The sequence below is a fragment of the Garra rufa genome, chromosome 8, assembly GCF_049309525.1.
Source record: "Garra rufa chromosome 8, GarRuf1.0, whole genome shotgun sequence".
Taxonomy (NCBI): Eukaryota; Metazoa; Chordata; class Actinopteri; order Cypriniformes; family Cyprinidae; genus Garra; species Garra rufa.
The window spans coordinates 18,887,724-18,915,179 of record NC_133368.1 but is presented as its reverse complement, the minus strand read 5'-3'; the positions used below and the strand labels follow the sequence as shown (position 1 = coordinate 18,915,179).

At 40.8% G+C, this 27,456-nt stretch overlaps 2 protein-coding genes and 1 long non-coding RNA gene across 4 annotated transcripts in view; 2 read left to right on the top strand and 1 right to left on the bottom strand.

Moving 5' to 3' along the window:
* LOC141340495 (activin receptor type-1-like) overlaps positions 1-1,022 on the top strand; it is a 47,550-nt gene extending 46,528 nt beyond the window's left edge. Inside the window, exon 11 of the mRNA XM_073845486.1 lies at positions 208-1,022. Coding sequence (XP_073701587.1) covers positions 208-342 — 135 coding nt within the window. The 3' untranslated portion in view covers positions 343-1,022. The remainder of the gene's footprint in view (positions 1-207) is intronic.
* A 5,241-nt stretch (positions 1,023-6,263) lies between these two features.
* The window catches only part of acvr1c (activin A receptor type 1C), an 85,643-nt gene continuing 64,450 nt past the window's right edge, over positions 6,264-27,456 (top strand). The window contains exons 1-2 of the mRNA XM_073846341.1: positions 6,264-6,415; positions 18,768-18,998. Of these exons, the coding sequence (XP_073702442.1) occupies positions 6,352-6,415; positions 18,768-18,998 (295 nt within the window). The 5' untranslated portion in view covers positions 6,264-6,351. The remainder of the gene's footprint in view (positions 6,416-18,767; positions 18,999-27,456) is intronic.
* LOC141341195 (uncharacterized) lies at positions 20,071-22,683 on the bottom strand. 2 transcript variants are annotated; one of them, XR_012356634.1, is made up of 4 exons: positions 22,600-22,683; positions 21,575-21,684; positions 21,415-21,486; positions 20,071-20,450 (listed from the first exon to the last, which is right to left on the bottom strand). It is a non-coding gene; the product is annotated as an uncharacterized lncRNA (long non-coding RNA). The 2 variants fall into 2 exon arrangements; XR_012356633.1 differs by lacking the exon at positions 22,600-22,683 and having other exon boundaries at positions 21,575-22,140.

The following is a 27,456-nucleotide window of genomic DNA, read 5'->3' as shown; positions in this document are numbered from 1 at the left end:
TGAACATGTGTGACCACGTGTAAATAAGAAAGGATTGCTCTCTAATAGCCACAAGGATAGTAATATAAGTTTTATATAGCATATATATTTCCTCTACTGGGGATTCCCACCTCCATTGCTTTGTTTATTTATTTTTTTTTTTATTTATTTTTTTTTTTGACCCTCCTTTCGTTTGATTCAGTCTCTTGTTTTGTTTTTATTTTTCAGACTTTAACATCAATCGTTAAACTCATGAAGGAATGCTGGTACCAGAACCCATCAGCCAGACTTACAGCATTACGCATCAAAAAGACTCTGACAAAAATTCATAATTCTTTGGACAAAATAAAAGTGGACATATGAACTACTTCTTATGGAAGACCTTAAAGGCCTTTTTACCACACTCAGTGGATGTCTCATCTGGAGAACAAACCCGGAAAAAGAGATAATTTGGGCTAAGTGCTCTTATAGAGGCACATCATATTTATTTTGAATTCAAAGTGGGGCATATTTTGGCAACCAAAGATGTTGTAGCCTGCATTTAAAAGATTACTGACTGCTTTTCATATTGGAGTTATTTCTTTTAGCACACAGGATCTTTGAAACATCTCGTTCTGTCACATTACAACAGCTGCACATTTGAAGAAACTGCTTTAGTGTTAGAGTTTACCTTACAAACTTACAAATCAGACAATTCTAGCTCATGAAACAGCTACACCACATTTAACTACAATCCTAAAAAGAAAAGAGAAATTGCTTTTTTCACCCTGGCTCTTTATCATTGTCATTTATAGTATAAATAGTAAGCATAACTCATTCAATCTGTCATGAACAAATTATGAGTTTTAGGATTGCACCTCATCTCCTCATCTCAATATTGATGGACCTTCTGTTGTGTAATGTTACATCTAAAAAATGTTTTGTATATCACCACACTATTACACACAATTTAGCATTATGTATTTTTTGTTTGTTTGTTTCATGTTAGATGCTGAAAGAGTAAAACAACTTAAATAAACCTACAAGATCCTGAATTCAAGAAACTGATATCTGTAAAGTGTTTTTGTTTATCGGATAATTCATGCAATTATTACAATTTATAGTAATAGTTATTTAAAACAGCGAATAAATAAAAAGAGTCTGAATGGTTACGAGGGTTACAGATTTAGCCTAAATCAAGTTGTTACTGCTAGTTTGCAGCTGAATGTTTGTTTGTAGTTATTAACCATGTATATAGATACACTTAATCCTGTAGAAAGGCTACAAATTTTACTTGTTAGGTATCACTTTTTTAAATTAAGTGGAAAATGTGACAGTGTTGCACTCAGTAGGCCCAGTTAAACATTACATTTGGGTAATTAAATGTAAACAATATAATGTTATTTACCTAATTTACATAATTTTTGGACATATGGAGGGTATAGTGTAGCTTGCATGTCTTTGCGATAAAGTCTTAATGGCTTCAAGAGAATAAAATAGTCTTTAAGGCAGTTTTAAAAGTGTCAATACATTAAAAACAAAGGCAACTCCACAGCACTGCCAGGGCTGCCACATAAAAAGCACAATCTCCTTTACTGCATTTTTTGGTCTTGTAAACTTATTAAAATGATAAAAACAGTAAAACAAAGGAGTCTGGTTGTTAAATTTAATTAGAGCCCAAGCAGTAAAAGTGGGGACCTTACTCAAAACTCAAAATTTTGCAAACTGGCTATTGGGCGGGGCACAATGTGTTTTGATATCTTAAATGGTTTAGCAATGTTGATGCAATAAATTCATGCCAAAAAGGGAAACAGAGAGTGTGTTAATACGTTTTCTGATTCAGATTGAGCTGTACTTTTGGTAATGGATACTGTGCACATGGATATGACTGTTGTGAGTCTTTACTGTAAGTTGTCGACAGGTCAACATTAAAAGCATTAATGTGAATCCAGCTTAGTCTCTGTGTAAAGTAACATGTTACTTATGCTTATGCTTGTTTTGTTTTACCTTCCCTAGTTCAATCAGCATAAACATACTATTCAGATAATTCATTATAAGATGTAGAGAAGTTCACACCTCAGGTATTTCTGATCACTAACCATGGCTACTACTTCAATGAATGCGGCAGGGGCACCAAGAGCAATTGCAGACAAAAAGTGATAGCCTGAATTAGCATGATGCAGAAACCGCATACTAACTTGCATAACAATCATTCATCTGATGTCATAATCTTCACCTTAAATGCCAAATGCAGACTACATCACTTTAGTTTTTCATGTAATATTATGGCAAGACATAGTGGACCTTAATTCATTGATTCTTAAATTGATATCTCCACAGCTGAACATACATAGAAACATGAACCAGTTTCTTCCACAAATCTTTATATAATTTGTGTATGTGTGTGTTTTTATATCTCTGGGAGGTTGTGACCTGGTTTTCACCCCTTTTTTATTAAATGACAGTAATAGATCGTAGTGGACTCGGGTAGACCTGTTCCTGGTAGTCCTTCAGAAATAAATGTCTGGGCATTAAGTTGATCCTGATCATAGCATCCTTTTTATACCAGTGCTGGTTGAATCGGAGTAGGTTTATGTGTAGATTCATTGTCAACTTTGGGCATTAAATCTCATTGATTTCTTCTGAATACTCCAGTCTCAGTTTGGATAAGGTAAGACCATGTTGAACCATTCTTTCCATTTTCCCTTTACTAATCTCAGTTCAGGAAAGCAAATAGAGTCCTTCAGCCTCTTAACTAACACCCATTAAGGCATCACATCTAAGAAGATTGTTTCAATGGGAATCAGTCACCACAATTGTTTTTTAAACTATACTACCTTTCTTTAAAAGTAGTCATAACAATTAACTGTCCTCTGAAGTACAAAGTTCCCCTGGGCTCTTCAGCTTCAAAACAGGGGTTCTCAGGAATTACACTTATGTCAGTGTCAATTTTAAAGTCTGTATCTGTTCCTTAAATCATGTAAAAGTAGTGTGACTACTCATCCTCCACTTTTGGCATCAATGTACGTTGACAAACAAAGGAAGTGTTTTATATTGCTGCATTCCTGTGGTTTGCTGACATCATGTATGTGGGTTCTACAAACTGCAGCAAAGTGACCATTTTTCCTGCATTAGTGGCACTCCACACTTGCTGGTCACACATCCCCTTTTCCATGCTTTCTTCTTCATATTTTAGTTACATGCACAAAATGTGGTCTTAATTTTGAGCCACTGTGGTGTCTGCCTTTGTCTTTTTGATGGGATTTTCTCCTGACGTGTGCTGTCCATGAGCTTGTTTAGACTGCCTCACAAGCTTTACATATTTAAGTGTCAGGTTAAGCATTAATTGAACCTTTTCTGACTGATCCCAATCACAGGGCTATTGCAAGTATTTTCATGTTTGGCGGCACTGAAGTTAAATAGCACTCCTAAGTTCCTAGCTGATGGCGAAGAATTGACAGAGCAGCCATCAAGTATTAGACAGTGTTTTAAGTTATTACATGCAGAGGTTTTAGGTCCAACTACTCTGTTTTGTTTTTCAGAATTTAGCAGTAAGAAATTACCTGTCATCCAGTTTTTTATATCAACTATGCATTCCATTGTTTTTTTTTTAATTGGTATGTTTCACCTGGCTGTGACGAAATATAGAGCTGAATATCATTAGCATAACAGTGAAAGCTAACACCATGTTTCCTGATAATATCTCCCCAGGGTAACATATAAAAAGTAATGGCTCTAGTACTGAGCCTTGAGGTACTTCATACTGGACTTGTGATTAATATGATACCTCTTCATTCACTGCCACAAATAGATGGTGGTCAGATTAGTACGATTTGAACCATGCCAATGCACTTCCACTAATGCCAACATAATTTTCAAGTTCAAATTCTATTCAAAAGAATGTTGTGGTCAATAGTGTCAAACACAGCGCTAAGATCCAGTAGCACTAATGGAGAGATACAACCATGATCAGATGATAAGAACAGGTAATTTCTAACTCTAATAAGAGCAATCTCAGTACTATGATACAGTCTAAATCCTGACTGGGAATCTTCACAGATACCATTTGTCTGTAAGAAGGAACATAATTGTGAGGATACTACCTTTTCTAGTATCTAGATTTGAGATTGGTCTGTAATTAATTAATTTGTTGGGGTTTAGTTTAGTTTTTTTAATGAGAGGCTTAATAACAGCCAGTTTGAAGGTTTTGGGGACATATCCTAATGATAATGATTAATTAATATTCAGAAGATCTATGACTTCTGGAAGCACCTCTTTTAGTAGCTTAGATGGAATAGAATATACATGTTGTTGGTTTAGATGATTTAACAAGTTTATACAATTCTTCCTCTCCTATAGTAGAGCATGAGTGGAAATGGAGATCTATAGCGTATACTGATATCTGATGCGATACTGTAGCTGACGGCTGCATGGTTATAATTTTATCTCCAATAGTATTGATCCTGGAAAGAAAGTAGTTCATAAAGTCATTACTGCTGTGCTGTTGGGAAAAGTCAACACCTGTTGCTGCTTTATCTTTCATTAATTTAGCCACTGTATTGAATAAATACCTAGGATTATGTTTGTTTTCTTCTAAAAGAGTCAAAAAGAAATTAGATCTAGCAGTTTTTAATGCTTTCAATAGGGTACATTCATGCCATGCGGTACGAAAAACCTCTAGGTTTGTTTTCCTTCAGCTGCGTGTCGGACTGTTTTCCTTAATTTTCCTTAAGCATAAAAGAGCAACCCTATCTAAAGTGCTAGAAAAGAGAGAGCCCATAGTTTCTGTTATATCATCAAGTTTTTCTGAGCTTTTGGATATCAACATGGATGTTAAAATCACACACTATTAAGACTTTATCTGCAGCCATCTTTGGAACTGAACAATGTACATGACTCCCTAAGCTAGTCGCATCCAAAGTCGTATCTAAGGCCCTCACATTCCTACTATCCTCTTTTAAAGTTTGGATGTGTGTCTCTAGTTCAGAAATCTTCTCTGTCTGACTAACTATTTCCCTGAATTTATCACATGTAAATCCCTCACTGCCAACAGAGATAGATAAACTACATGTGGCAAGCGGTGCAAACAACAATAGCAGGAAAAGAAGCCATTTCTCACCGGGATTGTAGAACGATTCTAACTTTCCACTGTTGTTTGATGAACTCGTGAAAAACAGAGCAGGGGGAGAAACAACGGAGTGAAAGTAGAAAAGAAAACTGTAGTAGACACGAATGGCAAGCTAACCGGCTAACGGAATGCTAACGCGCTGCACTGGCGGTTAAAGAATGAAAGTGAACAATCAGATTAGTCAAATTAGTATGATGGATAATATCAGAAATTTGGTTTGAATTAAGCTATATTTTATCACTTTAACACAGTGATAGTAAGGCTGGCTGCACACTAGACGATTTTCAAATCTTAACCACGAGACCACACACTTGTTGATTGTAGGTACGATTTCACAGTGACATGAGACTACTGCACAGGCTCAGGCTCCAAATGACATCATTGCCACACATTAACAGGAGCCATACCTGGGATGTTTTCGCTTAATTTACTACAGTGCAAGGAAGTGGAGATGCATTGTCCTATTGTGTTTTTTAATACAGTTTATGGTGCATACAGTAAAATTTTAAATAATCCCACTAGAATATTTGGTTTAGACATTGAGGATGCTAAATTGTGATGGTAAATAGTTTCATAGGGAAACTATAAGAGTCTCATGTCTTGTAAATGCTTTGTGTAATTAAAATTGGCATTCTATGTTTGGTCCTTTTTTTAACATTTAAACCACTGCCCTCGAGGCAGTCTTTGCACGTCTATATATATATCATGTATATCAATACTCCTTTTAAATGCCAAATAGTCATCTTATTATGTTCATGACAAAAATAATAATAATGACCATTAAACACCTTTAAAAAAAAAAAAGAAAAAGAAAAAAGAAAAGTTGATTACTTTAATACAAAAAAGATTTTTTTTTTTTGATTGAAATAACAAACGTAATAATAGTTTGTATTACTTAAAACCCATAAACTGTCCAGACCAATCACAGCAGCCAGGTCCTAAAACTTATATAATTCCAGGAATGTTTCTTATGAGGAAATAAATAAATAATATGTACTATAGTTCCTCTACTGAGGTTATTGGTATTTTCCAGTCATGGCGTCTGAATTCACCCCTGCCCCCCTTCCCCTCTCTCTCTCTTTCTGTAATCCTCTTACATTGAGCCACAAGAGGCGGAGCAAGTCTCTCTCTACATGTTTAGTTGCTCTGGGGTTTATTTTGAGTGGAGCAATGCAAACAGTCACTGTGGAAATGCAGCAGAATAGAGTCACGATGATTTTGTCTGTAAAGGTGGATGTATTGATGAGTGGAGAGTGACAGATGTCATGTCTTATCTCAGGTGCTCAGAAGCGGCGCTTTTACTCTTCACGTTTGTGCAACTTACTGCAGGTACAATTTCTGCCTTGCCAATTCACTCTCAACTCTATTAAACATGTTTTTAGACCAGAAGTGGAAGTATATTTGTGACTGCAACAGTAAGTAAAGTTGAGGTCATAGTCATAATAATATGTTGTGTAATCTTATTGTATTTAGATGACGTTACACTGCTGTAAACTTAATGACCGCCTCATTTTGCTATGATTATGCTTAACTAACTTTTTTTTTAGATGGACTCTGAACATTATATAATGAACTGGTTAAAGTCAAAAGATCAAGACATTAGTGCCTGGTGAAACAGGTGTTCACATGTGCGTCCAGTTCATTTACCATTTACTTCATATCTCTGAAAAAAAAAAAAACACATCTCTGAAAGCAAATTTACACTACACCGACAGAGATTTTCCAATGGCGTTTGTTTTCACTGACTGAACATGTTCACTCTGTGTTTGTTGTGAAGTGATGTTCTGTAATCTGGTGATTGTCTGCTTTGGTTAGCACGTGTTTGTGCGGTGTGAATTAGCTTTAAGAAAGCATTTACTTTTCACAGTCTTGAGTAAATGGCCAAATGCAGTATGATTTTTTTCAGTACAGTCGGAATGAGAAACATGCATACATGAAGAGTTGTTTGACCTTTGTGAGGCAAATTGCTCTAACATGCCTTGATGATCTGACAGGGAGAAATAAATGTAAAATTCCTTAGTACAGTTACTGCTGAGTAAAAAATATTTATTTTCAATTAACAAAATATAATTAACATCATATCTTGCAAACAGGCAGACAAAAATTAGCACATTAAAGGAATCTTAAGTAACCCTAAATTAAAATTACTGTAATTTGCATAATCTGTTTATGTCATGTAGTATTGCAGATTACAAATATTCCTCAAAAGTGCTCAAATTGTCAGAAATCCACAAAATAGGTTACAGAAAGGATTTCTTTGCAGCTATTCAAATTTTGAATTCAAGATTTTCTGTTTAAAGTATGTTTGGAAAGCAGAAACAGCGCTACTGTTGCCAAAGGCTTGTCATGTTTTTAATAATCTTGACAACAATTTAAAATATGCAAAATATCTGAGCGAAAAATATAGGCAACGAGTTTGTAGAAGTATCTAAAAATCTATTTTCTAAGAGGTATGTGTTTATAGGCATTACTTTTTTATTTATTATAGTGGCTTTTTTGCTTAAAGGAGGTTGTCTCATGATTTTGTTTAAACTGTTCACAAGTTATCAGTCTTCATTATTCAGTTCTCCACTGAAACATCTCATGTACCCCCAGGGTTGTGGGGCTATGAAGTATACCAAGTTTAATCTCAATATAGCAAAGTTTTGTGGAGATATAGCCTCACATCAACTTTGGCATGCTTGACAGATTCGTATAAAGGATTATGCGAGAGCAGTTTAATCTATCAAAAAGCTTTCAATACATTTTATGCAGCATGTTTTTTAAGAATTGTATGTTAAATTATGTCATAGGGTACATTTTACTTGATGTGAGCCAGCGAACCAGAGGAAAAAATAATTTTGTTTCTATAAGCATATGGTTAATGATAAGACTGTCCTCTATCTGTGTGCTTCTAACTTTACTATGAACAGTTCTATGGGCTGCCATAAATTTAAGAGCAGAAAAATAACAATAAGTGCCTACAGAACTTCTGTGCTTGGCCCTTAATAATTTGCTCCATTTCTATGGAGCTTTTCTTAGAGACTCAAAGCGTTTTACATTGTAAAGCATGCAAGCAATTGTCATAGCCTTCACCTTGAGTGGATTCTTACAGTCTTAGAGGCTGCACTGTTTCTCTGTTGATTTGACCTGCCTAAATTGCCCAAACCCATGAATTACATAACAGAATAATAGTTAATCATGATCAAGACTGAAACTCCCATGACCATGGCTTTTAGTGATCCAAACTCCTGAAGAGTTTGATTCTTATGGCTGTTGCATTGCATTGTAACTATTACATTGTAAAGCTTTACTAAACCTCTCTGGGATCAATAAACACATTTCACATAAAATTAATACAATATTGAAGATATTTTAATGTTTGATTTTGCACATTTCAGATAACCTCAGTGATGTCTTCTAGATTCAAAAAGCTTATAATTTGTGTGAAAAAATGTGTGAAAACTTGTGAATTATAGAGATTTTAAAATTGATTTTACATAAAAAGATCAATTACAAAAATAAGGGGAAAGAGAGAGAGATTATTGATCAAACTCCTTTCTTTGGGTTTTAGAGCTGTGGAGAAATACAAATCTATGAAAAGTAACTTCAGAATGCAGTTATAAGAATTTTTATTATGCTGTTGTTGTCACATAATGAAGAGTACCTAGAGTTATATGTACAAATGTTTCTCTGGATGTGTAAGAAATGACCTCCCCTTTTAGTTTCGGGAGCATATTTCAGATTGTATCATTAGATTTATGAGCTTGTTTTCAAGAGAAGGCTACATCTGAGCTCTTTGGAGAGAAAGCAGTTTCAGTCAGATGCCGTGGTTGGGTTTGTGCTGTACATCTCCATAATGAATTAATTGGTTGACTGGTATATTAGAGTTATAACAGATTTATAACAGAATTTCTGTCTAAAATTGAATAGTTTACATTCTGAAAGACATGGAAGTGAAAGTTCCTCCTCGGTTGAAAAGAAATGTCTCAGAATGGGTCGTACACACATATACTACCGTGCAGGTGTGTTACAGACAGCTTTAGATTATACTAAGCTGCATTACAGAGCTTTTCACTGCAGTCTGAGAGTAAGAACTTGCTTACATAACCTAAAAACCTCCTGTCACACAGCACAAATAGCAACTGGCCATGGGTTCTAAAAATATAGGTTAACAAGATTACTTATACATTCCACAGGTTTATTTAAGGGTTTTTATTGTTAGGCTATATCAGAACAAAGACAATATTGATAGTCACTCAATGCAACAAAAGTGTTTCACAAATTTCTGGAGACTTTTTTTCTTTTTGCTGCAGGGATTGTGTTGCTATACCTTTTCTTATTATGATAACCCCCAAGGTGTTCTGTTGGATTAAAGTCTGGAGACAACTTGGCCAAGTCATGGTTTTCACTTTACTTCTTGTGTGATTTTGTCAGTGTGATTTGCATTGCTGTTATGTTGGAATAATCTTCTCCTTCCAAGCTTCTGGAGTCATCTTGTCAATCAGTTTGTTGATATATCCATAGACCATCTATAAAAATCTTAATCTGAATCAGTTATTCATAAAATGTGGTTTGATCTTCATCAAAGTCACAGTTACAGACAAACATTATCTGACTTAACTAATTACACACATACAGTTGTGCTTCTCAATTTTCTTTAAGACATTCAGTAATCACTGACAGGGATGTGATTGATTGGAAGTGTGGGGTGCACAGGTACCTTAACCTTTAAATAAAAACACATTAAGCCTGTTTACCAAAGTATCTTTTCTTCTCAAGAAATATTGATTCTTGTGAACCATGCCACAATTAAAAATTTTTCACTGTTTATATTTTCCCAGGAGTGGGCATTCTATAAAGATAACTCTAAAGGCCCCAAAATATGATGTAATCTCAAACAAAATAAGCCAAAAATTTTGTTTGGAATTTGCTTCAGGAATTCAAAACGGCTTACCAAAGCAAACTTTCCTAAAAAGTTCACCTTGGCTGATAAAGACCTTTAAACTACCATTGGTTGTGAGGCAGTTACATAGTAGGTAGGTGTGCACTAAGGCTCAGTCATTTTTGATGTGGAAATCGTTTTCAGCTCATTTCCTCTACTGAATCCGTCACAGTCACATGTCGACGCTAATAAAAACATCAACATTGGAGTTTCTAATTGAAAGCAATTTTTGACACCTTTTTTTCATGTTTAATACTGTAAATCTGTTTGTTTTAAATTAATCTTTTGTATAAAGTGCTATATAAATAAATGTGGTGTGGTTTTACTTGACTGGAGTGTCAAATTGCAGAGCTTGTGCAACAAAAACAAAAAAAAAGGGAAAAAAGAGAATGAAAGAGAGAATGAAAAAAAACTTTGCTGTGAGTATATCAGAGCCTTAAAGGTACATAACACACAGTTCCCTTCCGAGGGAACTCTCACCGCGTCCCCTAGGGGTCGCTATTGGGGAACTCCGCAGCGTGACTCGTGTCTGAAGAATGCATATAGAAAAACTACATGAAATGGCTGGCGACAGCGTATGACGTCACCGCGGCGCGCACGTCACTGCTGGTGCGTCACTACCGGGCGACACAGTATAAAGAGTCGCCGATGTAAACACACATCCTCTTCGCTGTCTTCAGCTTCTCTTTGTCTAGGAGTGCATGTATTCTCTCACCGGAGGCCTGCTTGTGACGTGTGTGGTAATCTGATACCCGCACTTTCACACTGCCCGAGCTGTGAGGGGAGAACGCAAGCAAGATTAGCTCTTGAGAGAGTAGAATGCATTCGGTGCATTCATTGTTTGTTTGTAACGAGAGGCACGCTCTCATATCCACTTGCAACGACTCTCTGCTACGTGGGTGTGGTAAATTACAGCACGTCCAGCTCCCGAGGGAACTAATGGGCTTATCGCGAAAACGCATTCGCAAAGGAGGGAAGTGAGTTTCTCTGTTCCTCATTTTGCATGAGTGGCATTTTTGCCTCTCGCGGCATTAACAGACGCATTCGCGGCGTCGCCAGCGGCTCCTTGCTTGTTTTATTCCTGAGGGAATTTGGCGCCTGGGCGGAGTATGTTTAGCCGAATATGTGCTGCGCTTCGCGATTGTGGAGTTAATTTACAGCCAAAAAAAAAATAATAATAATACATATATATATATATATAAAGGGGGAGATTTTCCTAGACTAGTTCGACCATGATTATGGCAGAACAGTCTTATTAACTACAGCTGTCTGAGGCTAGCTGTGTGTTAATTCTTCCCCCTTTAGGGTCTGGAGGCTTTCGGTCAGTTTTTTACCTCTGGTGGTCCTTCCTACACATACAGATATCTGCGGATGTCTGTGTGTTGGCTTATTGATTACTCCCCTTTGGGGGGTTTTTGAGCAGTTCTCTTTAAGCTCTTGCCTAGATGGTGCTGTCTCCCCTGCTAGGGTTTAAGTAGACAGCCCACTCTGCTGGTTTGGGCTGCTTTTAGGAGGACTAACCAGAGGTCTTTCACTGATCTATTAGTTTTCCCAGGCTCATTGGCCTTTCTGGATTTATGTGACTATGGACTAGGTAGATCACTGCCTTTAGTCCTTCATTCCATGAAGGCCCAGGTCCGAGCCCTAACAACACGAGCTCCCTGCACGTAGCGGTTCTTATGTCCCATAAGAACCTCCATTTCCTATGGTCCGGATTTGAACTCCTTAAACAGGTTTTGTTTAAGTTTGAGTTAAATGCAGGTCACTTATGGGTGAGTACGATCCATTTTTTCTTTTAATAAAGAAAAGGAACTTAATACTGTCTCAGGCCTGTGTGTTGTGTTTTTGCTTCTCAGAGAGAAACATGACGAGCTCTCGGCGGATGCTCCCCCTCTGATCCTACGGATTATGGTTACGGCAGTGTTCGTCCTCTCCACACCACAGGTCGTGCAGTAAACCACCCTCTCAGCATATGTTAGACATAGGACTTATGTCCTCTCCAAGGTAAGCTCCCTAAGTTTCTTTCTTAGGATTGCCCTTGGCATGTTTAACGTTGTCCTTTGCAGGCCTGAATGAGAATCCCTCTTCCAGACCCTCTCTGTGGACTTTAGATCCTGGAGTGATCTTATCTTTCCAGCACCTCCTGAGTTTTGTCTCCAAGGAGCAATTTCTCAGTTCTCCAGTTCCTGCTCTGTCGATCCCCCTGTTAGCCCGAGGGCAGGGGCGGTTCGACTGAAGTAGTACTCCACTTTCCGCGGAAAGGGTTTATTCAGAGTACCGCTTCTCGCTGACAAAGCCAGGTTTTTTCCTCCCGGTTCATCTGGGTTAGGAGCCTTGTCCAGGCTGATTCTCACTCTTCAGGCTCACACACAAGCTGGGCTCTCCCCTTTCCGAGGAAAGGGTCCCTAATGAGCGCCCCCTCGGCTGGATGGGCGTTCCTCCCTGGCCTTCAGGGTTAGGGGTCTGTCCTTATAAGTTCCTGCTCCGGGGAATTTATGTCCCATTGAGACAGGAACATAAGTCCACCTAGACTGGGGTCTGTCGATCCCCCTGTTAGCCCGAGGGCAGGGTCGGTTCAACCGAGGTAGTACTCCCCTTTCCGCAGAAAGGGTTTATTCAGAGTACCGTTTCTCGCTGACAGAGCCAGGTTTACCTCCCGGTTCATCTGGGTTAAGGGCCTGTCCTTCTTGTCCAGGCTGATTCTCACTCTTCAGGCCTCACACACGAGCTGGGCTCTCCCCTTTCTGAGGAAAGGGTCCCCAATGAGCGCCCCCTCGTTGGGACGGGCGTTCCTCCCTGGCCTTCAGGGTTTGGAGTCTGTCCTCATGACTAACCTGGAGCTCTCCCTTCTCAGGGCCTTGAGGTGACTTTGGTAGCTCCCCTTTCTGCAGAAAGGGTCCTCTCAGAGCACCACCCTCTGGTGGGTTGTTGTATTCCTCCCTGTCCTCAGGGCTTGGAACCTACCCTTGCTATGCTAGAGACAGGACTTCTGACACAGAAGTCTCATCGACAGCAGCAGCTCACCTTAATTCAAGGTTCTTCAAGTAGCACCACTGTCGTATGGCAAGATTCCCCTTTTGTCTGGTAGAGTCTGTCACCAGGTTTCCTGAGTCAAGCATGATTGCTCCCCTTTTTTGAGAAGGGTTCCACTTAAGAGCACTGCTCCTGGCAGGAGAAGTAAACTCCCCCTCTGAGGAGGGATTAAATCAGAGTGCTGCCTCCTGGCAGGCAGGTTTTCCTCTCTGTTAATCAGGGTTAGGAGCCTGTCTGTGCCTGACTTCCGGGCTGAGTAGAAACTCCCCCTCAGGCCTCATGTCTAGCTAGGAGCTCTCCCTCTTCAGGGCCTTGAGATGAGTTTGGTTGCTAGAATCAAGGACTTCTTACGTAGAAGTCTTTTCAGGCTGCTGGCAGCTCACCTTATTCAAGGTTCCTTCAAAGCAGCGCCACTGCCGCATGGCGAATTTCTCCTTTTGACAAAGGGAAGAAATGGTCACTACCTCCTCTCAGGCTTCCTGATTCGAACATGTTTGCTCCTCTTTGCGAAGGGTCCCATTTTAGAGCACGGCTCCTAGTGGGATGAGTATGCTCCCCTTCTAAGGAAGGGTAATTTCTGAGCACCACCTTTCTCCTAGTAGGCATCCATGTGGACTGGGTTTAGTATGCTCCCCTTTACACTAAAGGGTCCCTTCAGAGCGTTGCCCTTTTTAAGGACGGATGTTCCTCCCCGCAAGTCGGGGTTAGGGGTCTGTCCGCTGTCTGTGTCCACTATCATGATGGTCAGTAGCTCCATGATTTCATCAGTCGACTAACAGTTTAAGGACTGTCTGTCCTTAAACTGTTAGTCGAGCATTCGAGCAAAAAAAGCATTTGTCACCGAAATGACAGGAACAATGAAAAACAATTGCCAAACTTAATTGCTGCCTGGAAAAACAAACTACATCCACTGTTCACATAACACTGGGTTTTTTGGGAAGCCAAACAAGCTCACAACCAAAAACACAATTCTTTGGAGACATTCGTCTTGAGCAAGTGCAGCACTGCTGAATGAAGCACATTGATAGGCGCACTCTTGCTCTCCCTCTGGTTGATGTGTGCGTTGTTGCCAAACATTGAGTTCTCCCATGTGCATAGAGATTACTGATTTTTTTCCAGAGAGTATAATAGTACATGGACATATAATGTCCAGGAATTACAAATTTGTTTTTTGTAGTAACAAACTGAACAAACTGGAATCGCAACTCTTTTACTCAATTGGAGTTTCTTTCTTAGAGCACTTTGTACACTTGCCTTATCCTGATGCTTAATCACCATTTCTTCTTAGAACTTAAATTATAAACTAAAATTAATTGTAGAACTGGAAGTTATTTTTTAATTGTAGTCAGCATTGAGGGCCTCATTTGGATTCACGTTGGGCCGCGGATTGAGAAGCACTGCTCTAATGTCAATACACACATTAAAGTATGTTCATGAAACCTCAGGAGGACAAACATCAGATATGGGCCTATCGTGGGACCAGAAAGTAGCAACTGGTTGATTCTTTCCTTCGTGTTGGAATGAAGTTGAAGACTGATTGAACCACTTGGTCAGAAGGTATCTCTTGTGCATATCCTGCCTTCTTTAACTTGCTCATCTCAGGCCTGGTAGGCTGCTGCTTGTGGATCTCTGGCTAACCACAGCTCTATTCCTCTGAGACAAGGCACAGAGGTATCTAATGAGGGTGCTTGGAGAGTCATGTTTCACTCATAACAAGGGTGTGGCATATCTGGCTTTTCCATCTATGGTAACTATAGTAGTCTTGGATTTGAGCAGTAAAATGGCCTCATGGTCTTGCTTCAAACAGGCAGTAAGGGAGCACATCTAGTTGCAATCTCTCAACTTGTCTTTACAGGTCAGTATATGAGCCTGAAGTAGCTGTAAAGAGACTGCTGGCTGGAAAGGTGATGCGTAATATCTTTGGTTGGACTTAGTGGTTTAATTTAGGCAAGTCTTGATGAGGGCAGGTCTGTTAGGCAGGCCTAGATGAACTGGCCTTATGGGGTAATAAGGTGTGGATAATCCTACCCTGTAAAAGAAAAAGTGGTTGGACAGCTTCAGTCTGCAGCAGTTATAGACTCTGTGACTATATGAGTTCTTGAGTTTGGATGCTGGCGACATCATGAAGGTCACTAAAGCATCTTGCAGTACTTGGAGGAAAACTACTCTTTGTGTAGCAGCTTACATCAGAGTCTTGACACAGAGGAGCTTCACTCTAGCTCCATGTAGCCTTTATTGTCCAGTTGCTGAAGCATACTTACTAGTGAGCATCCGGAAGACTTTCACATCTCATTGGCCGACATTTGGACTCTCAATTAACTCCTGCTGTCCTCTGTCTGCTGTAATGTCATCTCAAGCTGCTAAATGCTGGTCTTAAGGCCTTTCCACACTAAATGCGAAAAAGCGAAACAAAATATCGCAAGCGATGACGCGCAGGAATAAAACAACAGATTCCTATGGATGCTTCCACATAGACCGTGAACATCCGCGCATCGAAAAAGCGAATGGTTTTTTAACAACCAGTCCGATGAATCTTTTTAGTTTCGCAAAGCGAAAACACGGCCGTCCAATAAGATGTGAGCATTACATTGTGTGCCCGGAGCAGCTGCTGTTGCACAAAAGGACAAGAGTGGTGGTGCTGTTTAAAAAAAAACAGTGTAAACAAACACAGGAGAAAAGTATTCAGAGAGAGAAGAGGATGCGCTCTTGTTATCATCACATCTGAGAACAGATGGTTATTCTCACATGTTCTTAATATAATTTCTATTAATTCTCTACTGAATTATGTGATCTGGAGGAGAACACTGTGCGTTTTCTTCCATGTGCATGAGTGTTATATGAGTCAGAGCGTGTTCACTCTCCCCTAGCCTATAAAAAAAATCATTGAAACTACTGTTCTACACATGAAATATAAAAGCAAACAGACATATGATTATGTTATATATATATATATATATATTGTGACGAGTCGGCTGCCTCCCCCCTTTTATCATCGCCACCCCGTCCCTTATTCGCCGCCCTTCTCCAGGCTCCCGACGGGAGTGGGTGTGTAGGGGAGAGGAGGGGCGAGTAATCGGCTCGGGCTGGCGGCGTGTGATGAGGACACGTGAAGGAAATGAAGCCTCATCACCGCCGCTGTTTAAATCCCGAGCGTGCCTCTCCTCAGGAGACCGGTCTCTCCCCCGTGCATGCATGCTGGTGTCCTCGCGGGTCCAGGAAGGGGTGAAGAGGGAATCCCGCGCCGCCAAGAGGACGAGCCGCCGGACCCGCGGTCCGGTTAAAGACCGCACCAGAGACGGCCGACGGGCCAGGATGCCGGGCCGTATTCCCCGCTGGAAGTTCCGGACAGCTCGAGAGGGACGAAGCCGCAAGAGATGCCGCCGCCCCTAGCACCCCGGTCCAGCGCAAGGAGCGCGTGCGGCCGCCGGACTCCGCCCCTTACCTGGACCCTTCCCTATCGGACACTGCCCATCCTTCACGAAACCCCAGCACTCGAGGACACCAGATCCCCCTTTTATTTGGACACTTTATTTCCCTTTTGGACACTTCCCTTTCATTTTTCTGTTTAATAAAAGCCTCTCCGAGGCCTGACGCCACACCCACTGTGTCTTTAGTTTGCCCCTCCCGCCACAATATATTTATATATATATATATATGTATGTTATATTTTCTGTATTTGTTTTGTATGCAGATCATGGTATTTTTATAACAATAAAGGATGTGTATGATAATAAGCAGTGTGGCGTTATTAAACATTCAAAGAGTGCATGTCATATCATAGAATCAAAATAAACTGCAGATCACAATCAGAAGTTATTACAAGCACTCAATGGACGATGTTAAATCCATATACAAGATACGTATCTGAGGGAAAATGCATTGTTGGTCGACACCACGTAAATTAGCAGAAGGCGAATATCCGTTTTGCGCTCAGTGTGAAAGCACAATTCGTCAGCATTTCGCCTCATGCTCAGTGTGGAAAGGCCTTTAATGGCTCTGCATTGCTCTCACGCAATCTCTGAGGTAGCTTGGATGTAGGCAGAAGGAAGGGCTTAGCATCCTGTGATCCTTAGTGATCTGTGGAGTATGGATCCAGAATTAAGAAACAGGGGAGGATGTAGTCGATATATGGTGTCTGTACTGATCACTCTGCACAGTGATGCTTCCAGTGCATCATCACGGACAAACTGCTTTACAGAGCGCGTTTTATTACTATGTTATTCTTGCGAAAAAACACTGACACAATGATGAACAAGTAACAGTAATATTCGCAATAACATCGTTTTATTGAATAATTGAGTATATATAATTTCTTATTTTACGTTAGTAAATAACCCTCATTGCTCTCTGCTGTCTGTCCTGTGTCACCATAGCTTTTCTAAAAGGGGGGTGAGCGGTCTCATTAGAATGTTAGTAGAGTATTAGTAAACTGGTAGGGTTAGGGTTAGAGTTAAGTCGACATGCTTTCAAAGTTACTTATAGTCAGTAGTAGGGTTGTGCCGATAGACAATATATCGTGTATCGACGATAGTCAGAGATATCGCCTGTTGCTGATGCCTTTGACGATAGTAAGACGATTATTATTATTATTATTATTATTATTATGCGTCAAAAAGGCACCTAACTTTAGCGATGCAGCGCGGAGAGTCGGTTCTAGGATGCCTCAGAAACTTGCCGCGGTATAAAGGTGCAGTGAAAATGGGTAAGAGATTTATTCATCATACAGTGTACATCGATTAAGTGTAGACAGTCATTAGGATAACAGAGGTAGTAAAATGTGGTTTAGGCTGAATTAAATACGATATATGAGAATCCGTCTGTATATAGTAAACATAAACATTCACCTCAGTAACATCTGTATGCGTAAACTACAATCACGATGCGATAAAATGGCGCTAAACATACGCACGTGAATTACACGGCACCTTTTCTCCACAATCAATATTAACTGAACTATAACATGAACTGATGACAAAGATCAGACATACAGCGGTAACATTATCGCAATATGACGGGTAAAGAAAAATACATTCATTTACATTCACGCGCACACATTTACCGCTCCCTGAAGATAGCAGAGAATGAAACCGAAAGTAAACTTAAACCTATCCAACAGAACTACCGTCAGCGCTCTGTACATGCACAACTTAAGTCACATGCACTACCCTTATAAAACGAATAAGGAATTTATTACATATTGACATATTTACATATCATTAAATAAATTAGCACGATAGTATCGTGTATCGGCGATCTCACAGGCTGACGATAGGACGATATGAAAATTGTGCATATCGCCCAACACTAGTCAGTAGAATGTCAGTTGGGAGACCATCACAATGAGTTAGCAGATATTAAGCAGACAGTCTACTAATACTCTAATGAGAGTTTGTAGACATGTAGGTGCAAAGTTATTTATAGTCAACAAAATGTTCAAAAGGGACCATCAAACAAAAGTGTTACCATTTATTTTTTTAGCATGTTTATATATAATTCATGATGCTAAATATTTTATTTATTAAATTTCTGTCTTCTTTCACTTACTTTAAAATTCAGGAATGTAATTAGACATGGCACATCACATGGTATTAATGATGTATTGTTTCACTGGTGGAAATAAAATACATTCATTTTATTCAACCATGGTTTAAATGTAATTGCCTTTACTGTGTCTAAGGAACTTAATTTTGCCTAATATCAGTCTGTTAATCTTTTTTTTTTCAGCCTTAAAGTGTGTGTGTCACTTGTGTGTAAACCACACCTGTGAGACGGAGGCAGAAGGAGCATGTTGGAACTCAGTAATGCTCATAAATGGGAAGGAGGAGGCAGTGAAGTCTTGCCTGTCCCCATCAGAGCTCAAGGGTCAGGTGTTCTGCTATAGCTCCAGAAACGTCTCCAAACGCAACTGCTGCTTTACAGACTTCTGCAACAATGAGACGCTGCACCTCAATCCAGGTATGACAGGCCATTTGCATTTCATTCTGAAACTGTCTGGTTCCAAAGAGTTCTATATAGAATAGAGTATTATTAACAGTTTGCTTTGACTGTAAGGCTTTTGTGTGCAGAATTACAAATCTTATTTTGCTCAGTAAATGTGAACCATCATTATCTTAAAACCATCATGTCTTGGTCTCTTGATCAAAAAAACATTTGAAGTGTTTTAAAAGATTATCATATTCCAATTTCAAAACTGTTGTGTATGCTGGCAGATGAATGTCTGCTGTGCAACATTACATTTCCCTTCCCCCCCAGATTAATCAGAAATACATAACTAAATTTACTGTATAACATTCACAGTTAACCTGAAACGTTGTTGCTAACTACAAAAAAGCTACAAATCAAGCTTTTACGGAGGTTTTCTATATCTCTCAGGATAACGTCTCTGTGAACCTTTAGGTGCAACTAGTCACATCTAGGGTAGGAGAGGCAGTCTCAGCAGCATCATAGTCCTTATTATTTTAATTTTATTTGAATCAGGGATAGATAATGGTGAGGATTTTGTCTGACAATCCACCAGCTGATTTGCATGTCTCCATGTGTTATCTCCAACCTGTACTGTGTACATCAATAGTCCAATTGCTGGTACTTGGCTGCCACTTTTCCAGTCTGTAGTCCCGTGCTTAGACTTTTTGTCCTACTTCACTGAAAAAAATGATTCATTGAATTTACTAAATTTTTTTAAGGTAAGTGGTTGCAATCAATTGATTTGATCTAAATTTAAACAAACACATTTATTTGGATTTAAACAATTTTATTTAGTTAACTTAGTATTAAAAAAAATAGTAATTTCAGCCCAATTTAAATATGCTACTTCCTCTTAATTTATTTAATTGTTTCTGAAGAAAAAATATTCATTGAATTTACTCAAATTTTTTAAGGTAAGTGGTTGCAATCAATTTATTTTAGCTACATTTAAATAATCACATTTTGTTGACTAAATTTCAAAATTGTTTTAATCACTTACCTTAAAAAAAATCCTTTTCTTAAGGAGAGGTTCTTAAATGGCTTTGCAAATACACACAACAAGTTTAATGTTTTGAATTTATTTTTAATGTCATCAAATGTAAATTCAGTAACAGTTTCTTTGTATATACAACAAGTGTTTGGAAGACAAGTGCTTACTTAACGTTGCACATTCACAAAATAAAAATTAACAAAAATTCACAGGTGAAAGAGGCCACATTGTTGAGTGCGGACTTGGAATTGCAAAATTAATAAAAAATATGTGGAAACAGGCAACAGTATATAGTGATTAAACAGTATATTGTATTTTTTCAATAGTGAATAAAACAATAGTGCTAAAACTGTTCATATGTCATGCAACAAACTGCAATTTGTACTGGATTTTACAGGTATGCCCATGGTGATGTGTTGTGGGTCTTTCAAGGAGTCATCTCTTTGACTGTCCTATATTTAAATAAAAAGAAACTGTTATTAGTAGGGTTGGGTATCAACTGATATTTACCAGCCAATATGCACAAAAACACATCAGTATGTCATCATAAACAGCTGTTTTTTTTAAGTTAAAGTGAAAGGAAGCAGATGAGAAAGAAAACTGACAAATCTATTTGTATATCTCCCACATGTCGTTCCTAATCTGCAAATGGAACACAAATTCAGATATTTTTAATGAGATCTGTGAGCTTTCTAACCCTGCATAGACAGCAACGCAACTCAACTGAAATGTTCTTAGGCCAAGAAACACATTAAAGATATTGGTAAAATAGTCCATGTGACATCAGTGGTTCAACAGTAATTTCATGAAGCTACGAGAATACTTGTGCGCAAAGAAAACAAAAATACAGACTCCTCCGCGCCACCGTCTGCCATTCATGAGAGTACCATGACACAAGTGTTTGGTGTTGCTGACATGAACATGCATGGGCTGAACCATGTTTATAAGCAAAGAAAAACACACGCATATGTCATTGTAGTCTTGACAATGGAGGCAGGAAGAAGAATTGTTGAATAAAGTTATTTTTGTTTTCTTTGCACATTAAAATTATTCTTTAGCTCTGTAAAGATACGGTTGAACCACATAATGGTTACACTTATGTCCTACGTTTTTGGGCCAGTTATATTGTTGCCTATGCAAGTCCAGAAACCTCTCAGATTTCATTAAAAAAATGTTTTAATTTTTTTTGGTTCTGAAGATAAACTAATGTCTTCTGGGTTTGGAAAGACATGAGGGTGAGTAATTAACGACAGAATTTTCATTTTTTGAGCAACTATAACCCTTTTAGTATTTGAAATTTAAGTAGAATTTAAATTCAAGCAGAGACATTTTTGTCTGGACACTGTATTTGACATCACTGTGTTAAATAATAATACATATGGGAAAGGAAAAGACACTTGATAAATGAATACATACCTCCTGTAAAATGCCGAAATATTTGACCATTTTCCTCCCAGTAAGACCTCCTTTCTGGAAAACAGCAGTGATCTGTGGAACATAACATATTACATTATATGATATATTTCATTAAAGTCAACTGTTTATTGTAAAATGCTTTAATACTAAAAATACTTACTGTGCATATTGCTGGAATAATACAACTTCAGGAAAGTGGCGAACCTGGAAACTTCCTTTGGCATCAAGGAAATGGTATGTGTCCTAGTCACAGGAACATGCAGAGAGTCCCTCAAATGAAAGTAAAAACACAATAATTATTATTGCTAGTTTAAAACAGTTTACATGCTGCACCATTAAAGCTAGCAAAAAGGGGCATGTTCACATGATTACAATTGTGAACACTAAAAACATTCAGAAATCCAATGTTATATTGTGAGATTTACTGATAGGAACTAACTGGAAATTCCCCTCATAACTTCATGCCTTCGTCCATATTTTTGATTTCCCGGAACTTTCTATTAATTTACAAGGCATAGTTATTTGGAGTTGTGATGGTGTCCAGTATGAACGAAACACATCTAACGTAACACCACAAATAAAGTTTGAGTCTGTGGAAACAATTCTACAGTACAAACACGCAGTTAAGGATACGATCTGCCCATCATTGCTTTAAATGCAATAGTTGCCACAGAAGTTAATAATTTTTTTCGGTATCACGCAAGCACTACCTTACCTTCAGCCAAAACAAACTGCTCTTGAACAAACAAGTTAGGACATTAAAGATGACCCGTCCAAAAGGATTTAACGTTAACGTTATATGTCATGTTTAACCACATTAGAAGCCGGCAGATTCCCGAAGGACTGGCTGTGGTAACGTTAACTAGGCGGGAACACCAATAACGTTACCGGCCTGAGCATCTCCGAAAGCGCTTAAGCATTTAAATAGATGCTATCCTTTCAAATAAACGGCGTATTTTAGGCTTATACAACTACATTTTCATACAAAAATATCTTAAAAGTACATTCTGTCACATAAAAAAGTATTATTTGTGTTATTTGTGTAAGTTATATGTGACCGTCCGTTGGTCGCTGTGGAATTTCTCCCAAAGACTCATTTTGCAGATATTATTTATACAGCGAACAAACTATTTACTGTAATAAACAGTGCTACACTACATTATTACTCACATAAATATTACTCACCGTGTAAATCGACCGAATGATGAAAACTCCGGGTCCGGAATGAAAAGTTCCCACCGTGAACCTGACTGAGTCGTGACTGGAAACGTCTCAGGTTACGTAGGTAACCCTAGTTCCCTGAGGACAGGGAACGAGACGCTGCGTCCTGGTGGACACTATGGGAACTGCCTTCAGCATGACCGGTTCTGAAACAAATGTATGAAACAACGACAGTGAACTTGACACTGGCCGGCGCCAGCCTATGACATCATCATCAGGCGCCTGCTAGTATAAAAGCAGGTGCCTGAGAGCACATTACCATCTTTTTGTCTGACGGAGGTATGTGCAGGGCCCGAGGCATGGCCACGAGACGCAGCGTCTCGTTCCCTGTCCTCAGGGAACTAGGGTTACCTACGTAACCTGAGACGTTCCCTTCCGGAGGGAACTCTACGCTGCGTCCTGGTGGACACTATGGGAACGATTATACCAACACCGCCATGCCGAGGGATAGGTGATCAAACTGACTGAATGAGGAGTCAAGAAGGAAATCACCCCTGCATCAGCGAGAGTCGCTGGGGCCCAGTGACCTGCCACGGCTAGCCCGGCTACCTGTGCACGCAACTCTCAAGCGTGGAGGCCTAGAGGAAGCCTACTACACTTAGCTCTCTAAGTGAAGGAGCTCATAAACGCCCTGACCATAAGGGGCGGAGTTTAGGGAATGGATGTCTCGGCAGGGCGGACGCCTGCTCTAGGGACCTGACAACATTCAGTGCTACAGGTATAGATGGGGAAGCGGAGCTTCTGGAGAATGGAGGCTTCATAAAAGACTCTCTGAAAGAGAGGAAACCTGACAACATTCCATCCACTAGCTCTTAGGAGTGGAGGTCTCAAATAACCCTGCCGTGAGGGGAGACCTGGCTACACTCACGCCTAGAAGTACTGGAGGCGGAGCCTCTGGAGAACGGAGGCTTCACAGAAGACTCTCTAAAAAGAGAGGAAACCTGACAACGTTCAGCCCTCTAGCTCTTTAGGAGTGGAGGTCTCAAATAACCCTGCCGTGAGGGGAGACCTGGCTACACTCACGCCTAGAAGTACTGGAAGCGGAGCTTCTGGAGAATGGAGGCTTCATAAAAGACTCTCTGAAAAGAGAGGAAACCTGACAACATTCCATCCACTAGCTCTTAGGAGTGGAGGTCTCAAATAGCCCTGCAGTGAGGGGAGACCTGGCTACACTCACGCTTAAAAGTACTGGAAGCGGAGCTTCTGGAGAACGGAGGCTTCATAAAAGACTCTCTGAAAAGAGAGGAAACCTGACAACATTCCATCCACTAACTCTTAGGAGTGGAGGTCTCAAATAGCCCTGCAGTGAGGGGAGACCTGGCTACACTCACGCTCAGAAGTACTGGAGGCGGAGCTTCTGGAGAACGGAGGCTTCACAGAAGACTCTCCAAAAAGGAGAGGGAACCTGACCACATTCAATCCTCTAGCTCTTTAGGAGTGGAGGTCTCAAATAACCCTGCCGTGAGGGGAGACCTGGCTACACTCACGCCTAGAAGTACTGGAAGCGGAGCTTCTGGAGAATGGAGGCTTCATAAAAGACTCTCTGAAAAGAGAGGAAACCTGACAACATTCCATCCACTAGCTCTTAGGAGTGGAGGTCTCAAATAGCCCTGCAGTGAGGGGAGACCTGGCTACACTCACGCTTAAAAGTACTGGAGGCGGAGCTTCTGGAGAACGGAGGCTTCACAGAAGACTCTCTAGAAAGAGAGGAAACCTGACAACGTTCAGTCCACCAGCTCTTAGGAGTGGAGGTCTCACTAGCCCTTCAGTGAGGGGAGACCTGGCTACACTCACGCCCGGAGGAAAAGCCTATACTCGACACTGGGGGTATTCAGTGAGGCTGCACAGCCTATGCAACCCGAACTACCCGAGTGGAGCTTCTGCTCAGAGGGAATCTACGGAGTGGAGGTCCCATGACCTAACTACACTTGACACTGACGACGGCCTGTGAGGCTGAATAGCCTGTGCGGCAGGCCTGTCTAAGTGGAGATTTCCCGAGGAGTGGAGGCTTCGCCGAAAGGAAGCCTGGCAACGCTCTGTGCCTTCCAGGGTGCAACTCTAAGAATGGAGGTGCCGTGGCGCCTCTACACTCAAAACCTGGGGGTAGTCAGTGAGGCTGAATAGCCTGTGCAGCAGAACTACCTGCAGGGAGTTAAGAGGAGTGACTGCTTCAAGGAAGCCAGAAAAACACTCTGCGTCTTGCAAAGGAAAACTCTAAAAGCGGGGGTCTCGTGACCCACTCCACTTTCAACACTGAGGGTAGTCAGTGAGGCTGAATAGCCTGTGCAGCAGAACTACCTAAGTGGAGTTTCTGCAAAGTGGCGGCTTTGGTAAGAAAGAAGCCTGGTACCACTCTGCACCCAGCAGAGGACGACTCTAAGGATGGAGGTCCGTGACCTATCTACACCCAACACCAGAGCTGGTCCGCGAGGCTGAATAGCCTGTGCAGTCGGACCGCCTAATTCTAGTGTGTCTCTGGAGGCAACGAAGGACTCTGAGAGAGGCTGGCAATGTTCTGCGAGCAGCAGAAGGACTCTAAGAGTGGAGGTCCCAAGACCTACTACACTTCAACACTGCAGGCGTTCATCGAAGCTGAACAGCCTAAACGACAGTACTGCCTGAGTGGAGTCTGGAGAGTGGAGGCTTTCTAAAGAGGGAGCCTAACACACCTCCGTGCTTAGCAAGGAAGAACTCTGAGAGTGGAGGTCTCAAGACCTAGCTACACTCTAGCCTTGAAGGTCATCCGCGAGGCTGACTAGCCTGTGCGACAGAAATACCTTCATTTTGAAGCTCTTCTGGAGAGTGAGGCCTGAGGAGGCCCGACACTCGATCCTGCTAGCAGCGCTATCTGGATTGGAGCTGGAAAACTAAAAGGTTTTTGAGAAAAACCAGCTCAGAGAATGGACACGGAGGAACCCTGCGTGGTCCATGGGAGAAAGGAACCTGCCTTTACGGGAGGGACCTTACCATGAGTATGGATTTTAGTGAAGTGCCTGAACAGTGCACTTACCACTCACATGGATTTTAGAGAATGCCCAAAGACTTCGCGTGAGCAAACACCACAAATGTGGTTTTGAGTAGGTGTCCTGAGCATAGCGAGGATCACCAGACTTGCAGTCTCTAGGCGATAGCGGAGCCTGAAAGCGGAGCTTCTGGAGAGGGGAGGCTTCAGCAGAAAGACTCTCTAAGCAAGAGGAGGCCTACGACGCTCTCCCTAGGAAACTCTTCAGAGTGGGGGCCTCAGGTAAAACGCTCTAGGCGAGGGGAGGCCTGACTACACTCGACGCTCAAGAGAGGTAGATACTCACAGTCAGAGCCAATAATGGAAAATCTCATTTATCATCTAGCTCCGTGTAGTGGAGGCTCCGAGACTACATCTCTAAGGAGAGAAGCCTACAACACTAGTTTTTGGTGAGTGGAAGACTGCACTCCCCCAAAAAATAGTCAGCGAGGCACTCATGGGCCTGCCAGCTGCTATAACTGTGAGAGTGAAGGTCTCAGTACTGTTGGTTGTGACAGAGGGGAGACCTATTACACTGTGCTATCAAAGGAGTTGTAAAACTTAAGGGTTTTGGAACCAACTCAAAAAATGGGCACGGAGGATTATCCTGCGTGGTCCAACCTGTGAGGGATTTGAAGAAGGAACCTGCCTTTACGGGAGGAGCCTTACCATAAGTATGGATTTTAGTGAAGTGCCTGAGTAGTGCACTTACCACTCACGTGGATTTCAGAGAGTGCTCAAAGACTTGCGTGAGCAAACACCACCAACGTGGATTTAAGAAGGTGCTCTAAGCGTTTCGCGAGAAAGACACCTGTATTATTCCCGGGTGATAGCAGAACCCGGAAGCAGAGCTTTCAGTGAGGGAGGCTTTAATGGTTACAAGCTCTCTCGAACGTAACAAGCCTGGCGATGCTCAACTGAGGAAGCTCTATTGAGTGGAGGCCTAGGTATACACGCCCTCTCGCGGAGGGGAGGCCTGACTACACTCACGCTTATAATGACAGGTCCACGAAAAGAGTTCACAAGCTGCCTTGCCTTGTGTTTTCGGCCTGCATTTTCTGGAAAGTGGAGGCTTGACAGAAATACCTCATAAAGAGGGAGCCTAGCAACACTCGACCCAGTAAAAAGCTCTCATGAATGGAGGTCTAAGAATGACCTGGCTACATTCAGCGCTAAGAAGTATCTCTCTCTATATGTCTCTCATATAGAGGACTTCACAGAGAGGAGGCCTTCTAGGCCTGCTACACTCTTTTACTTCAAAGCGGGGCTCTTTTTTTTTTTTTTTAAGAGAGCGGGGGCTTCATCTCTCACAGAGAGGGAGCCTTAACGACGCTCTATTCACCCTAACACACAAACTCCTAGGAGTGGAGGTCTCACATATATGTATATAAAATACACAGGGAAGGGACCTGACTACACTCATGCCAAAAGAGTATTACTCTTAGCAGGGTTTGAGTGAGCGGAGGCTTCAGTAGCGTTTTATCTCTTTCCGCTTGAAGCAGCTTGACAACGCTCAAGAGGGTTTTACATATTCTCGTATGTATATGTATGTTAGATCATGTCTGTACCAATCTCACTCTTTAGCGGAGGTTTTATTTAAAACCTGACAACGCCTAACCCAGAAGGGGTTTTCCACGAGTGGAGGTCTCTACACACTGTTTTCATTTATAAAACGAGGGGAGACCTGGCTACACTCGGCACTTGGTGGCAGTAGAACTCAAGAGGAGCTCTAAACTGCAAAAGTAAACACCCAAGCGGAGCTGGTAGACAAAAGAAAACATACACATACACGCTTGAATATTCTATTAAAGTGTCTTTAC